General features: G+C 43.5%; 1 protein-coding gene across 2 annotated transcripts in view; it reads right to left on the reverse strand.

Annotated features, from left to right (window-relative positions):
* TTC29 (tetratricopeptide repeat domain 29) overlaps window positions 1–19048 on the reverse strand; it is a 495923-nt gene that overhangs the window by 133842 nt on the left and 343033 nt on the right. For both annotated transcript variants that reach the window (XM_029603106.1, XM_029603173.1), the window contains exon 8: window positions 5078–5169. In XM_029603106.1, the coding sequence (XP_029458966.1) occupies window positions 5078–5169 (92 nt within the window). The remainder of the gene's footprint in view (window positions 1–5077; window positions 5170–19048) is intronic.

The following is a 19048-nucleotide window of genomic DNA, read 5'->3' on the forward strand; positions in this document are numbered from 1 at the left end:
TACCATTTAAGAAAAAAGATGATAGAGTTAGATATTTCCCTTTTTTCACCTGAAATTTTGAATTTAACTAATTTCTTGCCAGTCTACAGAAGTAGTGAAAGATCATGCTACTTTAAGTTCATGTGCATCTGAGTCAGATAACATTTTTATAATGATATTGTTTTTCTCTAATAAAGATGTTTCTTCTATAGGTTCGAAGTTCTGGATTTTTCCAGACATATGTAAATAAACTCAGAACAAGACGAGATCTTTTCTTCAGCTGCGAGAAATTGTGTTGGTTTAAGGAACGAATTCTTTTTAAGATATCATGCTAAATGTATAATTAAGTTAGCTGGCAGTAGGTACATTTTATTTTTAGCCTAGTTAACTGAAAATTTTCTTAGGTAGCAGAGTTACGATGGTTGCTGCTTCTATTCCAGAGCCTGTTTAATGTGTGGCACTGAATTTGTAAATTCTCAAGTCAATGTTTTTCTTTTGTAAATCATTTTCCTTTATATATGTGTCCCTTAAGTCTTCTTTGTATCCCCCTTTGATTGAGGACTTGAAAGAAAGTATTTATTTATTGAATTCTAGCAGGGCTGATTGCCTATATTTTGATTTCATGTATGTAATACTCTAAGTTTGTCAAGTGGTTGTTCTGTTTCTTATGTATAGGTTTCAAAATTATAAATAAAAGATTTTTTAAAAATGACATTAAAACATCAACATGTGTTATAATAAACTGCTAATATGATGAGACCAGTGATTATAAAATGAAAGTGTGGTAACTTAATGTACCAGTGAAATCGTGGGGTCCATTAAGCAGGAACCATTCTTCAAGGATAAGTGAGAGTTTATTCATACCATAACTCTCCATTATTATATATGAGGTCTCTACTGACTAAAAAAATAAAAAAATAAATTCAGCCTAAGTTTCCATATATATGGTGTTGATTTTGATACAATGAAAACAAACGACATTTGTTGGTTTGTTTCATGTTTTAAAATAGGGCGGAAGTTGGCGGGGTCAAAAGACCCCGCCAACTTCCGCCCTATTTCCAACCTCCCATTTATCGCCAAGCTGATGGAGAAAGTTGTTAATTCACAACTCATGGACTATCTCGAAAATCATGCGATTCTCCATGTTTCTCAATTCGGCTTCCGGAAACACTTTAATACCGAATCTCTACTCCTCTCCCTATCCGACCATCTCCACAGAGGTCTGGGCCAAGGCCACAGCTACCTCCTTGCCCTCCTTGATATCTCAGCAGCGTTTGACACCATCAGCCATCATCACCTCCTGACGCATCTAGAAAGCATTGGCATCTCAGGACTAGCCCTTGCCTGGTTTAGATCCTACCTCTCGAATAGAAAGTTCTCTGTTAAAATAGGAAACAACCTATCCACCTCACACCCTTTACAACAAGGAGTCCCACAAGGCTCTTCACTTTCCTCTACACTCTTCAATGTTTACCTCACCCCGCTCTGCCAGCTCCTATCCGACCTCAAACTTAAGTTCTATCTCTATGCTGACGATGTTCAGATCATTATTCCCATCCACAACTCCATCTCTGATGCCCTAGAGCACTAGGAACACTACCTTGCAGCCATCAACTTCCTGCTCACTAACCTCCACCTTGCCCTAAATACCAATAAAACCGAACTACTACTTATCTTCTCTCATTCCTCCCCCTCACTGCCTAACGACCCCAAGCTTAACCCCCTCACTACACAACCATTCGTTAGGGACCTCGGAGTCCTCCTTGATCACCACCTAAGCATCAAACCTTACGTCAACTCTATTCTCAAAGCAGGATTTTACAAACTTAATGTACTTAAAAAAACTCAGACCTTTACTATACACCCAGGATCTCCGCACAGTGATCCAAGCCACCATATCCTCCAAATTAGACTACTGCAACACACTCTTCCTAGGCCTCCCCCTTTCCACAATAAAATCTCTACAAATGTTACAAAATGCTACAGCAAGACTCATCACGAATACACGTAAACACGATCATATTACCCCCATCTTCAGAGAGCTACATTGGCTCCCCATTCTCTCCCGCATTCATTACAAAACACTGACCATAGTACACAAATCCATTCACTCCCACAACTCCAATTGGCTTGACCTTCCCTTCAATGCCCCCCAGTCCACTCGTCCTACCAGATCCGCCAACAAAGGCACTCTACTTGTACCCTCACTGAAAACAGCCCACCTCTCATCCACACGCGACCGTGCCCTCTCTATTGCTGGCCCCGCTCTCTGGAACTCCCTGCCCGTTCACATGCGCCTTGAACCATGTGTGATCAAATTCAAAAAGAAACTAAAAACACTATTGTTCAAACAAGCTTATTCAGAATAGATGATCCTCCGTCGCATCTCCCATGCACCACCTCATGGTGATCACACTTTCCTTACATTAAGGAACCAACTAATTATGTTGCTAACCTATGCTTATTTTGTTTAATCTACCTGTTAACCTATGCTTGTTCCGTTCAATCTTATTTTCCACGCTTCCCTTGGTTAACCCCTCTCCTAGTTCACTTTCCCTGTTAACATGTACTTTCAAGCCTTTTGTTCGAATGCAAACCGGTATGATGTCCCCACTAATACCGGTATATAAAAAGTTTCTAAATAAATAAATAAATAAAAACCAAAATGACAGAAAATTTGTTTCATTTTGTATTTCCGATTTAGTGTCTGTCATCTATGAGGGTAAAATTATTTGCTTTGTTTAACAATGCATTGTTTGGAGAGGTTCCCAGAAGTGATGTTAGATAGGGGGGAGGCAACAACACGTGTTGTTTTGACTGGAAAAAAAGTACCCAAAGAGAAAGCAGGCACAAATCTCTGTGGATACTTTTTCCTGGTGTAATATTCAAAGCAAGTTTTGCTTCATTTATTGAGGCAAACCCCACGGGTTAAAAACTACCTGTGGAGTTTGCACCACTGTGGCACTTTGATTATAGCCCCTTGTATGAGTATGTTGGAAAAATATAGAACATGATATACAGGAAAAAAGAAAGAAGATCAGGAGGAAGTGACGTCATCCCAACAGTATGGTCGCATAAGGCGATAGCTCCTCTCACACTTCCCGCAATCTAAATTATATCGGCGCAATCGAGATATAATTATAGCCAGGCAAAGAGCTCTGACATTGCTCTGGAGAGCTGGATGTCACCCCGGAAGAAATTGATAGATTTAAAAGCGTTCTCATATGAGGCAGGGGGCTCCCGCTTTGCGGCCTTGCAGGACAAGATGGCGACTGAGGTAGAGGAAATGGTGGATGACAACTAGCCTACAGCAATAGAAGCTCCTGGGACACATATGGGTGAAGCTGCGGGGAAAAATGTGGAACCTTCACAGGAAGACTTCCGCTCTGGTTGTTGGAGATACAGAAAGACAAAGTCCATTAAAACGGACATGCACGAGGTGCTATCAGAGTTCCGAATCGAGTTGGGCGATCTTGGTCGGCGAGTTGAAGATGCGGAAAGCGTTATGGAAGGGCAAGTTTTGGAAGTGTCCCATCTGCATAAAGAAGTCGCCGATTTGCAAAGTGTAAACGAGGAGATATTACTCAAGATGGAAGACCTAGAAAACAGATCTAGGCATTCCAACATTCGGATCAGAGGTGTCCCCAAGACTGATGCATATTCGGATGCCGGTCTGGTGGTCCAAAAAATATGCAGGGCCATCTTTAACGCAGGCTCTGATGGCTCCTAATCCTCCTTCGCAGCAGACCGAGATATCATACTGGACAGAGCACACAGAGCACTTCGGGTCCCTAAAAACAACACACCTCGCCGATATAGTTATTGCCTGTGTACATAATTATAGTTTAAAAGACGCGCATATGCAGAAAGCACGAGTCTTAGGCATTTTCAAATGGGACGGAAACAATATCGCACTCTACAATGACTTGGCGGCAGCAACCCTGAAAAGACGAAGGGATCTCCAGCCCGTGACCTCTCTACTACGCAAAGAGAACATTCGGTACCGATGGCTATATCCCAGCAGCTTGGCATTCACGAAGGGAGGAGAATTCACCGATTAAAAAACATCGCGGAAGCGGGTTCGGTTTTGTCCACAGTAGGTCTTGATTTGCCAGTCACGGAATTTCCCACTCACAAGGCCCTGGCAGCAGATCATCCGAGATGGCAGCATGTGGGGAAATCAGGCTCTTGACTGCGCAGAAAATCTAATGAGTCAGGCTCACTAACGGAAGGAGTTGATTGAAAGAGGGTAACATCTCAGAGCCAGAAGGGACAGTTTTATTTCATTAACCAATGTTGTATGAGCTTGGTGGTTTACAGTATTGATATGGCCTAGGGCTTTTGCCTTTTATCATGATTGGGAATGGTGATGTTTATGTTATAGTTATATTTACACGACAAACTTTAATATCTTGTATTGATGATGAAGGGTGGGGTGTGTGTGTGTGTGGGGGGGGGGGCGGGGGGAGGACTAGCTTCTTTCCTGTATAGAGCACCACCGATGATATGGTGGGGGGTAGAGAGGGGGGGGTGGAGGGTTCCATTGTGGAAGGGGGGTTTACAGGGGGATGAGGGAAATTGCCATTGGCAATTCACCGCACAATCCAGAGACACATTATCCCAGTAAACATGGGGAAGACTCTAGGATCCATTATATGGAATATCTCACTGCCCTGCAGAGAGACAAATTGCAGCAATTTCGCAGTAAATGGCAAATCTACCAACAATGGCTGGACACTAATAATCATTGAGTAATCTTATGGATGGGATATCGGGGGGGGGGGGGTGGAGGTAGGGGGGCATAGGGAGAAAGAATTTAGAGGATAGGTGAATTGTTAAGATTGAGTATAAATGTGTTCTTTGATTGATGTTTATGTTGGAGATATGTTTATTATTGGTACACTTATACTATGAGATACACAGTATATTTTGAATTCAATATACAATAAAAAGATAATAAAAAAAAAGACAAGAAAGATCAGTGCTTAAAATTTAAACAGTTATAAATAGAAAGTGACAGATTTTTAGCAATTGAAGTCTTTCAAGGTTGAATAAATCTATAATGATAACAAGACAGGAATGTGCTATGCTAACCTACCTTTCTAAGGCTTTTGCCAAAGCCTCGTTGGCTTTTCCTATGCCAATATTATCCTGCAGTTTCCTGGAGATTTCCATATAGGTGTTCAGAGACTGTGTGAAATAAAAATAGACAAAAATAATTCGATACCTTTTAGCTTATAGTTTATAATCAATTTATCTAGAAGACTAATGTTTTGTGTTTACAGGCAGAGAAGTACAAATAAAAGTTTATGAAAAAGCCTATTTTGTTACTGTCATCAGAGTTAGAGAAACATTCAACTTTATAAGCAATATATATAATTTCTTCTTTTTCAAATTATTGTATATGTATGTGCTGATTTGTAACAGAAGTTCTCCGATGACATATAGATAGGCAGTGATTAAAAAATATAATTTTCCTCTTTTAATTTAAAGTATGTGCACATATTTTTACCTTTATGTCCACACTTGGTGGTGACATCAACATTTGGGACAAAAACTGTAGTGTCCCTTTTCATATGGTCATAAGGAGATCAGGGACATCTCTCTCTATATAGGTTGCTAGAGGTGTGAGGCATAACCATGTGTGTCACACTGGAAAAAGCATATATTGTGCTGGGTTTTGCAGGGATATAATGACTGCTTCTGTTTCCCCATGGGTGTACTCTTGATATTCCAACAAGAATTGCTAGCAAATTTACATCAATTGAGTAAAAACAGTGAAATTTGTTTTTACATGCTACTATGATTATGCCAGAAATAATGCATAATAATCTGAAATACTACAGGCTAATATCCAATAATGTTCACTAATCAAAAATCATATAATCCCAGAAATCAGATACTCCAATAATTTATTTATTTATTTATAGGTTTTTCTATGCTGATATTCGTTTAGTAACATCACATCGGTTTACAGAAAACTTGAACTTAGCAATAGTGCTTTACAATAGTAGTTGATGAACAAAACGGTTAACGTAAAGGAGAGATGGCGAACAAGGATAGAATAGGCATAAATGAGTAAAACTAAGTAAATAAGGGGAACAAAATAGAAGAGGATGAGGGGAAAGAATAAGGGGGGGACAGGGGTAATGAACAAAGTGGGGAGAATAAATGTGAGCTAATCAGACTTAACTTGCAGCAACGCGTGCTGAGACATAAATACACTAATCTGCAATAAGGTTTGCTAATTAGAAATAACACATCCAATTTTGCATTTATGTGGATGACATCCAGCTGTTCTTGCCATGTGGGACTAATTTTTCTTCTGCATTGGATCTCTTAGTTGAATATAATAAAGGGATCAGTAGTTCAGCAAGTGTAATGGGTTGGTACTCAACCTTGCTAAAATGGAGTAATCTGGATAGTCCAATCATCCGCCATATACTTTGAACAATATTACAACTGATGACTTGGCCCCTTCCATTTTAGGCTGAGGTATACAATCTTGCCTGATGCCAATCTTCAGTCTCAAGCATAAGTGGTGGTGAGATCCTCGGTTTTAAAAGTTTATTTATTTGAACATAAGAACTGTCATACTAGGTCAGACCAATCGTCTATCGAGCACAGCATTTTGTTTCCAACAATGGCCAATCCAGGTCAAAAGAACCAGGCAGGATCCCAAATAGTAGGCTTTCTTGAAGTCTAACTAGTTAATAAATGTTTATGGACTTTTCCTCCTGGAACTTGCCCAAACCTCTTTTATATCCAGCTATGCTGTCTTTACCACATCTTCCAGCAATGAATTTCAGAGCTTAATTGTGTGTTGAGATTATTTGAAATTTTGCTTATTACCCTGCCTGAGATTTTTTTTTTTTAAAGCCTGTTAACTTTCAAACCATGCTGCAGGTCTAAATGCTGAGTAGCACTGGTTATTGCAATTCAGTTACTTAGATTTACTCCAGTATTTGCAAAGGTTTCCTCAACCTTTTCAAAACTCTGCTTCTTGGTTGGTTGCAGGGATTCCTACGCATGCTCATAACACCCCTGTGTTGCAGGATCTGCATTGGCTCACAGTTGGTCTTAAAATTAAATAAAGTTTTGACCTTGGTCTTCAAGGCTATCCATGGGCTTGCCTCTAGTTACTATGAAGATATCTTCAATTTTTACATTACCATGTATCAATTAACCCTTAATGGTACCCACTTTTATCTCCCAGTAAGACCACAAGTGAGCCTGTAAGAGGGGCACTTTCAACTCTGTGGGTTTTTTGGGGGGCAGTGCTACATTGGTTTGTCTAGAGCACAAGGGTCTATAGACCCTTATAACACCACCCCCACAAAACCCATCCTGAGTTGAAAGTGCCCCTCTTACACTGGGAGATACACAGAATGTCATATTCTCTCTTACAGTGGCCACGCTGGGCATGTTTCTTTGGCTGGGTGCCGGATGATCTCTGCTCATGGCCTTGCTGGGCCTCTGTTCTTTTGGCCAATAGTGAGATGGGCTCCACTTGTGGTTTCGCTGAGCCTCTGTTTCTGTGGCTGTGAGCAGCATGGGCTCCACTCAGCCTGATTGGGCCTCTGTTTCTACAGCTGTAAGAGGAATGGACTCTGTCTGCTGCCCTGCTGGGCCTCTCTGATATTGACCACAAGTGGGATGGGCACTGCCTACGTCCCCACCGGGTCTCTCTTTTTTCCGCTGCAAGCTGGATGGGTTCCGCTTGTAGTCTTGCTGGGCACATTTTTTTTTTGACTGAGTGGGATGTGCTCAGCTTATGGCCTGACTGCTTCTCTCCTAATCTTCGAACATGAGTGAGATGGGCTCCACTTGTGGCCCACTGGGCTTCTTTCCAAATTCTGTGCAAAATATGAAAGTTCTGTGCAGGAGAGGAATTCTGTGCAAATTTTGTACTGCGCAGTTGCGCAGAATTCCCCCGGGAGTACTCATTTAAACCCCACTATGCTAGCCTTGATCATATCTTCTGGCAATAGATTCCACAGCTTGATTGTGTGATGAGTGAAAAAGTACTATTTACGATTGGTTTTAATTCTGCTGATTGTTAGTTTCATGAAATGTCTCCTTGTTTTAGCATTTTTTGAAAGGGTAAATAACTGTCCTTTATTTATCCATTCGACCCCCTACTCACGATTTTATAAACTTCCATCATGTCTCCTTTCAGCCATCTCTTTTCTAAGCTGAAGAGCTCTAGCCTGTGTAGTATCTCATTATATGAGAGCTATTCCATCCCTTTTATCGTTTTTATCAATCCCTCTGTACCTTTTCTAGTTCTGCTGTCTTTTTAGAGATGGAATGACCAGAACTGCACAAGGTGCGGTTGCACCATTGCTCCAATGCAGAGGTAATATGCTATTTTCCATTTTATTCTCTATGGGGTAGATTTTAAAAGCCCTGCGCAAGTAAATCCTGCCGTATTTACACGCGCAAGGCACTCGCGCACCGGCGCGCCTATTTTGCATAGGCCCCCGGCGCACGCAAAGCCCCGGGATGCGTGTAAGAACCGGGGCTTCGTAAAAGGGGCGGGAGGGGGCATGTCTGGGGGGGGAGGGGGGGGGCATGTCGGCAGGCCGGGGGTGTGTCTGGGGGCATGTCTGGGATCAGAGGCGGTCCAGGGTGGGTCCGGGGGCAGGCCAGGAGGGCGGTCCCAAGTCCCCCAGCACTGCGGCCTGTGCTGGGGAATGCCGAGGCGGCGCGCGCAAGTTACGCCTGCCTCAAGCAGGCGTAACTTGCACAACAAAGGTGGGGGGGGGGGATTTAGGTAGGGCTGGGGGCTGGGTTAGATAGGGGAAGGGAGGGGAAGGGAAGGAAAGTTCCCTCTGAGGCCGCTCCAATTTCGGGGCGGCCTCGGAGGGAACGGAGGCAGGCTGCACGGCTCGGTGCACGCAGACTGCCAATTTTGCGCAGCCTTGTGCGCGCCAACCCCGGATTTTATAAGATATGCGCGGCTACCTGCGTATCTCATAAAATCGGGCGTACTTTTGTTTGAGCGAACAAAAGTACACGCGCGCATACTTTTTTAACATCTACCTCTATGCCTTTATGGGTCATTCCTAACATTTTATAACAGCTGCCACACACTGAGCTGAGGATTTCAATGTATTGTCCCAAAAGGACTCCAAAGTCCTTTTCCTGATTGGTGACTCCCAATACAGAATCTAGCATTGTGTACCTATAGCTAGGATTATTTTTCCCTATGTCCATTACTTTGCTCTTTTCACATTAAATTTAATCTACCATTCAGCTGCTCAGTCTCCTAGTCTCACAAGGTCCAGGACCTCTCAATCTGCTGCTGTTGTAACAACCTTGAATAATTTTGTGTCGGCTGCAAATATGATCACCACAATTGTCATTCCCTTTTCCAGATCATTTATGAGTGTGTTAAACAGCACAGATCCCAGTACGGATATCTGTGGTACTCCAATAATATCCTTTCTCCATTTGGAAGGCTGACCATTTAGTCCCACCCTTTATTTCTTATCTTTTAACCAGTTACTATTTCACAATGTTGAGAGTACTTACCTGATAATCTCCTTTTCCTTAGTGTATGCAGATGGACTCAAAACAAATGGGTATTGTGTGCTCGTGCTAGCAGTTGGAGACGGATCTGATGTCAGCACGGGTACATATACCCCCACAGGAAGTGAAGCAAATCAGTAATCTTCCTTGCAAAGCTTTTATGGATATGTGTGTACTGACCGATCGATTACCCTGACCAATTGATGGTAGCTGGAGACCGCCAGTGTTCTCAACCGGAAGGAGTCGACACCCGGCAGGGTGGAAGCCCTACATAAGCAAAACATGGCTTACCGAGTCAGCGAATCCCCATGTATACCGGCAGCTGGGCGGGATGCTGAGTCCATCTGCATACACTAAGGAAAAGGAGATTATCAGGTAAGTAATCTCAACATTTCCTAGCGTGTAGCAGATGGACTCAAAACAAATGGGATGTACAAAAGCTACTCCCGGACTGGGCGGGAGGCTGCCCGAGGACCGTGTAGTATTGCCCCTCGCAAATGCTGTGTCCTCCCGGGCCTGGACATCCAGACGGTAGAATCTGGAGAAGGTATGGAGGGAGGACCACGTCGCCGCTTTACATATCTCTGCAGGCGACAGCAGCTTAGCTTCTGCCCAAGAGGCCGATTGTGCTCTGGTAGAATGAGCCGTGACCTGTAGAGGCGGTGGTTTACCCGCCTCTACATAGGCTGCCTTGATAACTTCTTTAATCTAGCGGGCGATGGTCGGCCATGAGGCTGCTTCCCCTTGCTTCTTCCCGCTGTGCAGAACGAACAAGTGGTCCGTCTTTCGTACTGCTCCTGACATTTCCAGGTATCTAGACAGCAGTCTGCCGATGTCGAGATGACGTAGTATTCGACCTTCTTCCGATTTCTTCAAACCTTCCGTGGTAGGCAAGGATATGGTTTGGTTGAGGTGAAAGTGTGAAACCACCTTGGGTAAAAAGGATGGAACTGTGCGAAGATGGATAGCCTCTGGAGTGATTCTGAGAAATGGATCACGGCAGGATAGTGCTTGTAGCTCTGAGATGCGGCGTGCTGAACATACAGCCAGCAAGAACACCATCTTCAAGGTCAATAAACGGAGAGACAGGCCTCGAAGGGGCCTGAAGGCTGATCCCGCTAGAAATTCCAGTACTAGATTGAGGTTCCACAAGGGCACTGGCCACTTCAGTGGCGGGCGAATGTGTTTGACTCCTTTCAGGAAACGGGAAACGTCTGGGTGCTTGGCAATGGATTTGCCGTCACGCCTGGGACCGTAGCAAGACAGTGCTGCTACCTGTACCTTGATGGAGCTGAGGGACAGACCCTTCTGAAGTCCATCTTGTAGGAAGTCCAAGATGAGAGGAATCTTAGCGGTATGTGAATTGGTGCCGTGAGAGTCGCACCAAGCTTCAAAAACTCTCCAGATCCTGATATATGTCAGTGATGTGGAGAACTTGCGTGCTCGGAGGAGTGTATCTATAACTGGCTCCGAGTATCCTCTTTTCTTCAATCTAGCCCTCTCAATGGCCAGACCGTAAGAGAGAACTGAGCTGGATCCTCGTGGAGGATGGGACCTTGCCGCAGCAGGTCCCTGTGTGGAGGCAGGCGTAGAGGATTCCCTGCCAGTAGTCTTCTCATGTCTGCGTACCAGGGTCTTCTTGGCCAGTCCGGGGCCACTAGAAGAACTAGGCTTCTGTGTCGCTGAATCCTGTGTACAATGGCGCCCAGCAGGGGCCACGGAGGAAAGGCATATAGCAGGATCCCCTGAGGCCATGGTTGTACCAGGGCATCGATCCCCTGGGCTCGAGGATCCCGCCTGCGGCTGAAATATCTGGGAACTTGAGCGTTGGACTTGTCTGCTAATAGGTCCATGGCTGGCGTCCCCCATCGATCCACAATTATCTGAAAAACTGTGGGTGACAGCTGCCACTCCCCCGGGTTCAGGCTTTCTCTGCTGAGGAAGTCTGCCGTCGTGTTGTACTTCCCGGCAATGTGGACGGCGGAGATGTCCTGAAGATTTGCTTCTGCCCAAATCATCAGGGGAGTTATTTCTAGGGATACTTGTTGGCTTCTGGTTCCGCCCTGTCGGTTGATGTATGCCACCATGGTGGCGTTGTCTGACATCACTCTGACCGCTCTGTCGCGAAGTCTGTGGGCAAATCGCAGGCACGCAAGCCTGACTGCCCGTGCCTCTAGTCGGTTGATGTTCCACCTTGACTTTTCTCTTGTCTACCGCCCTTGGGCGGTGAGTTCCTCGCAGTGTGCTCCCCATCCGTTCAGGCTGGCATCTGTGGTGAGTAGAATCCAGGTTGGGGAGGACATTCTTGACCCCCGGCTTATGTGGCCGGGTTGTAACCACCACCGTAGCTGATTCCGCACTCTGGCTGGCAGAGGTAGGTGTATGGTGTAGTTCCGCGATTGTGGACTCCACCGAGATAGAAGGGCGCGTTGCAATGGTCTCATATGAGCCCGCGCCCAAGGCACCACTTCCAGAGTGGATGCCATGAGGCCGAGGACTTGTAGGTAATCCCGAGCTGTGGGCCGGCTGGCGCTCAGCAGGACCTGCAGATGATTCCGGAGTTTTAACTGTCTCTTGGAGGTCAGACTGACCTTGTTGTCTTGGGTGTCGAATTGGACCCCTAGGTATTCCAGTGACTGGGATGGCTGTAGGGAACTCTTCTTTATGTTGACTACCCATCCTAGGCTTTCCAGAAGAGCTATAACTCTGTTGGTTGCCCGGTGACTCTCCTCCGGTGACTTTGCCCTGATCAGCCAATTGTTCAGGTAGGGATGGACGAGAATTCCTTCCTTCCTTCCTGAGTGCTGCCGCCACTACTACTATGACCTTGGTAAAGATCTGTGGCGTCGTGGCTAACCCGAAGGGTTAGAATTTGGAAACACGCTCAGCAAGCGTGGGGTAGCTCCAAACTGCTTTGGAGACGGAAATTACTGATTTGCTTTACTTCCTGTGGGGCTATATGTACCCGTGCTGACGTCAGATCCGTCTCCAACTGCTAGCACGAGCACACAATACCCATTTGTTTTGAGTCCATCTGCTAGACGCTAGGAAATATGATCCTTTCTCCTATTCCATGACTTTGTAATTTCCTGAAAAATCTCTCATTGGGGACTTTGACAAAAGCCTTCTGAGAATGCAAATATACTGTATCAATTGGCTCATCTTTACATCTATGTTTATTTACACCTTCAGAAAAATCTAAAAGACTTGTAGGGCAAGACTTCCCTTTGCTAAAACCATGTTAATTCTTTCACATTAAGACATATCTCTCTATATAGCCAGTGATTTTAAGAATGGCTTCTACCATTTTGCTTGGCACCAACATCAGGTTCACTGGTCTATAGTTTCCTAAATCACACCTGGAGTCCTTTTTTAAAATCTATACCACACTGACTACCTTTCAGTCTCAGATATCATGGCTGTTTTAAATGATAGGGTACAGATTGCTACTAACAGGTTTGCAATTTTATGTTTTAGTTCTTTTAGAACTCTGGTGTGGATGCCATTCAGTTCTGGAAATTTGTTACCCTTTAGTTTGACAACCTGATGTATGACTTCCTTCATTATTACAAATATATGTATTAGTTGCTCAGAATCTTTGTCATTAAAGAATGTTTTAGGAATCAATATGTTCCCAACATTTTCTTCAATAAAAGACTGAGGTAAAAAATTCATTCAGTTTTTTTGCTATTACATTGTCCTCCCCGAGCACTCCTTTTACCCCTTGATCATCTAGTGGTCCAACTGACACCCTGACAGGCTTTTTTCTTTGAATGTACTTGAAAAAGTTATTAGTTTCTGCCACACAAAGATAAAACAGTGTACATTATATAACAATAATTCAACAGACCATATCTATTAATCACTCATTAAACTTGACAGTTCTTATGCTCTTGCCTATTTTCATTTGGTTCTGCTTTCCATTTTTTGAATGATGCCTTTTAGCTTTAACTGCTTTCTTTATCTACCTATTAAACTATGCTGGCAGTCATTTGGTTTTCCTTTGAACTTTTTAATGAATGGAATACATTTTATCTGGGCTTCCAAAATGGTATTTTTAAACAAAGTCCACGACTCATGCCCTTTGGTTTACTTTTGAGGTAAAAGCTGTTAAGTCTCAGCTGCAGCAAACTGTATGTGAATTGTGGAAGTCACATTCTTCTTCACACTTAAAAAGAAATATAAAATTTTAGTTGCAGCTGTTAAAAAAAAGAATATTTTTCTTCATAAATTCAAGCAGCACTGAATCATCCTAGTGACTTGTTTCACACTGTTAAATTTGTATCGGCTGACACTTCCTTTGGTCAATCTGATCTCTCTATGGATTATGAAAAGCTTGCATTATTTTCCAAGACAAGGTTTCTGACGTTTGTGCTCATTTCCCAGCACTGCTATCTGATGTTGTTGTTGATGGTAGGATTAATTTCTCTTTAGTTTCTCCAGGGGCATTTCTCATTCTATTGCTAATAATACACCACTTCCTCAGCATCATTGCTTTAATGGTCTTATAAAACTAATGCATTATGAGATAGTTGTTTTCACTGCTAAAGTATTGAATATTTCACTATCAGAGGGTTTTTTTTACCTGCTTCTTTGAAAGATACTTTGCACATCCTGTTTTGAAAAAAAACATTGTTGGACTGTTGATACAGCTACTTGCCATCCAATCTTTTCCATCTCTTTTCTAGCCAAGGTTATTAAACAGGCAGTTATGAAACAGCTTCAGAATACTTAGATGATCATGTACTCAATTGCTTTCAATTTGGTTTTTGCCCTGCACACAGCAAAGAGACTTGCCTTGACATTTTTTGCCGTGGATTTGACACAGGTATTAAATTTATCCTTGATTTTTTTTTCAGCATTCAATACTTTGAACTAATTCTCTTATGTTTAAGTAATCTAGGAATCACTTCAAATGTGCTTAAATTGTTGGCATCTTCTTTAGATGGCTGTACCCAGCGGATTAAAATTGGCCCACAACTCTCTTCATTGTTTTCTGTGAATACAGACAAGGCTCTGCACTGTCAGACATGTTGTTCAACATCTATATTTGCCCTATTTGTAAATTGCTTCTTGAATTGGGGATTGGTTATTGTCTCTAGGCAGATGATATTCAGTTCTTTGGTAGCAATGTCCATCTGCAATTCATGGCTTGAATATTTAATAAACTGGCCCTGAATATTTGGAAAACTGAATTGATTCTTGAGAGATTTCTTTCATTTGATTTTCCATCTTCTTTTGGTTTGATAAATGGAAATCTTTGTCTCTCACAAGGGCATAATTTAGGTGTTATTTTAGATTCATCCTGTTCTTCTGTCTTTAAGTGAAAGCAGTTGTGAAAAAGGCTATTTTCAATTTGTGCTTGTTAAGCAACTTGAAGCCCTTTCTTAGAGGCCAATTTTAAAATGTGAGTATGGGCGCGAGAGCGGACATACACTACAATTTTAAATCGTGCGTGCATTTATACATGTAAGTTTTAAAATACACCTACTGCGCATAATTTAAGCTATTACTCGAGCAAAAATAGTTTGTGCATCTTCCTTAGCACATTGTTTGCTTTAACGTGTTCAGTAATTGGATTTTAAAACATGCTTGTGTGAAGGACATAGCCAGTTTTCCCAGTTAGTCCACCAATTTGCCCAATCTATCGCGAGGTCATCCAGACCCCTCTGGTTCTTCATCCTGCACTCCCCCCTAGTTGACCCAGACACCTCACTCTGCTGTGTAAGCCCAAAAATGTGAGATTTTCAAACTTGCTCCTCATCAGGTACAGCAGTAAAGATATGTGGTGCGTGCTGCGGCCTTGGGTTTTAAAATATGGAGTTACGTGTGTAACTGCTGGCTCCGCCCCAGAATGCTCATGCCCCGCTCCCAACTCCACCCCTTTTTTGTTACTTGCACATGCGTAACTTCTGGATTTTAAAATGTGTTGCTTTCGCACAGCCTACATTCTCACGTATATGGTTCTTTGTTTAGCGTGAGAAACACTTAAAATTCAGTCCTTAGTGAGGAAGATTTCCATAAAGTTTTGAAAGCCTTGGTTTTGTGTGGCCTAGATTATTGTAATTTGGTTGATCTGGGCCTTCCAGCATCTGCTCTGAAGGCATTGCAGGCTCTGCAGAGTGCGGCTGCTTGTATATTAACTGGTGCTAAGGGATCATATTTCCCATTTTGTGTTTGCTACCCTGGCTTCCGATAGGGTGGAGAATTAAATTTAAGATTCTGATGCTCATACACTTAGAGGTGAATTTTCAAAGGAGTTATGCAATGTAAATGTAACATGCTATCACAGCAATTTTCAAAAGTCATTTACTTGTATAAAGTGCACTTAACACGAGTAACACCCATTAATTCAATGCTATATATTGCAGCAATTTTCAAAAGCCCACTTACTCAGGTGAAGTGCATTTACAAATGTAAACCTAGTTTTAAGCGTGTAAATGCTTTTGAAAATCAGGCCCAAAGATGCCAATATTCAAAGGCATTTCGTTGGATAATGCACAACTTATCTGGATACATATTTTTTCAATATTCCCAATACTTATCCGGGTTACTTTTAGCCAGATAAGTCATTATCCAACTAAAAATTAGCCAAATAAGTAATGAGTGATTCAGTGGTGTTCCAAGGTGGGGAAGAGTTAGTTGGGAAATTTATCCAGCGAACTCCGATATTAGGAGTTAGCCAAATATGTTTTTTGGCTAACTAGGGGGGTTATTTACCAACTTGCGTTAAGGCATTTTTGCATGCGATAAGGGCTTATCGCATGCGAAAAACCCTGTTATCGTGTGGTGCGATGCAAATTTTGAAAAGAAGAGGAGTTAGGGGCGGGGAGTGGGCTGGGTTAGCTAGTCTGCGAAGTGCTATCGCACAGAGTTAATGTTGATTTTAGCTATACCTCTTTCTTGTGCGATCGCATGCACTACAGGCCGGTAAGGGTTTAGTGTGGCTCATGATGTCTCCTGACAGGCCTGTTTCAGTATGATGAGAGAGAGAGAGTGAGAGACTTGCCATAGTGTCCCTTCCCTACACAGGTATTTGTATCCCTATAGGAGGCCCACCTAGTAACTCGAGGTGAGGTTTAAGTATTAGTGTAGGGGGTTAGGGACCATTTTCACATTCAACGTGAGATGTACGAACAGAACAGTGGTCTCTTGTGAAGATTTGATGACCTACGGAGTGAAGAAACTCACTCCAAGTTGAGATTTGGGCAATGTTCTCTCCACCTAGCTTGATGGACTCTCTACCTGGGTAACAAAAAGCTAGGTGGAGAGAACATTGCACAAATCTCATCTTTGGGTGAGTTTCTTCACGCCGTAGGTCATCAAATCTTCACAAGAGACCACTGTTCTGTTCGTACGTCTCACGTTGAATGTGAAAGTGGCCCCTAACCCCCTACACTAATACTTAAACCTCAACTGGAGTTACTAGGTGGGCCTCCCATAGGGATACAAATACCTGTCTAGGGAGGGAACACTATGGCAGGTCTCTCTCTCTCTCTCAATTTGGGCTAACAGCCTTTCGCATAGGTGATAGTGCAACTTGTGATACACATGCTTATTAGCATAAGGTACACCCCTTTTTGGTATCGCATGCAATACCGGAAAATGAGGCCCTAGATGTGCCCTAGAGCAGGTCTAAAGTTATTCGGGAATGTATTTCCAGATAGCTTTAGATTTAAATGGCTATATTCAAAAGCATATAGCTGGTTAAATGGCCATATTGTTAAAAAAAAAAAAAAGTCATGATGGCCTGAATCACTAGCTATCTATTCCCCACTGAAAGTCACTCAATGGATCATGCTGGGCTGAGATTCCCCCTCCCCCAAACCTCTCCAGTCAAAAAAAAAAATCAGGTTTCAGCTCACCAGTCTATCTCCTCCACGGTTAGGCAAATCTGACAGCAATGCCAATTCCTCTCTTCTCTCTCCACCATTTCCAACCCACTCATTATCCTCCCACCCATCTAGTACTTTTGCAAAGGCCTTTCTGGACCTTGCATCACTGTGCATTTATATATATTTATTTATTTTCAATGATTTGTATTCTGCCTATTACCAGAGCCTGTTCTAGGTGGATTCTAGCAGTATAGCTGAGTTGGTTACCTATAACAGGTGTTCTCCAAGGACAGCAGGATGTAAGTCCTCACATATGGGTGACATCATCAGATGGAGCCCAGCATGGAAAGCTTTTGTCAAAGTTTCTACAATCCTTGACAGGCACACTGAGCATGTCCAGCATGCCACTAACCACATGTCCATGTGGGGAATCTCTTCAGTCTTATAATATTGAGTTTGCGAAAAATAAAACAGAAAAACCCAACTCTGTGGGGGGGGTGGGTGGGTTTCATGAGGACTAACATCCTGCTGTCCTTGGAGAACACTTGTTACAGGTAAGCAACTCTGCATTCTCCAAGGACAAGCAGGATGGTAGTCCTCACACATGGGTGATTAAGTAGCTTCAGGCCTCTCTGAATATGAGCAGCAAAGAACAGGTGCCAACGTATACAACAACTGGAGCTGCAGCAGAGGAGCAGGCTTGCACCCAAGGATAGGGCCCACAGAAGAGAGAGCTGGGTTTTCATGGCTGGAAGAGGTTATGGAATATGGACTTTCCTAAACGACTGTCCTGCTGGTAATCTTTGTCCAGGCAGTAATGTGAGGTGAAAGTGTGGAAGAAACTCCAGGTCACTGCCCTTCACATCTCGTAAATGGGAACCACATGTAAGTGAGCTAGTGAGACTGAGATGGCCCGGACAGAGTGAGCTTTGATGTGACCATCAAGTTGTAAACCCGCCTGGGTGAAGCAGAAGGCGATGCAGTCCGCTAGCCAGTGGGATAGTGTTTGTGACTCCTGATCTGTTCCTGTCAAAAGAAACGAACAGCTGAGTAGAGGTGTGGTGAGGCGCTGTCTATTCCAAATAGAATGCAAGCGCCCCTCTTGCAATCCAGGGTGTCCAGAGCACATTCACCGCAGTTTTTCCCGCAGTGTGAGGCTGTGGGAAAAACGACGGCAGCACGATGGAATGGTTGAGATGGAACTCCAAAACCACCTTAGGTAGGAACTTGGGGTGTGTCCGTAGGACCACCCTGTCATGATAAAACTTCGTATAAGGCGGAGACGACACCGGCGCTTGCAGCTCACTTACCCCGCAAGCTGATGTGACCGCAACCAAGAGGATCACCTTCTATGAAAGGTATCTGATATCATAAGAACGCAACAGCTCAAACGGAGGTTTCATACGAAAGGACCACATTGAGATCCCAGGAAACTGATGGGGGTCGAGTGGGCAACTTCAACTGAAGCAAACCTCTTATGAACTGGCCAACGAGCTGATGGCAGGAAATTGAGGAACCATCCGAACCCTGATGGCATGCCCCTGTGATGCTGAGGTGGACCCCCACTGACATGGTCTGCAGACGGGACTCAAGAGAGAGCCAAAAGTGCAGGAGGGGAGCAAGGGAAGGGATCCAAACCGTGATTCTTGCACCAGGAAGAGAACCGTTTCCACTTCAGATTTCAGGACTTTCTGGTGGAA

This window comes from Rhinatrema bivittatum, chromosome 1, assembly GCF_901001135.1.
Source record: "Rhinatrema bivittatum chromosome 1, aRhiBiv1.1, whole genome shotgun sequence".
NCBI classification, from domain to species: domain Eukaryota; kingdom Metazoa; phylum Chordata; class Amphibia; order Gymnophiona; family Rhinatrematidae; genus Rhinatrema; species Rhinatrema bivittatum.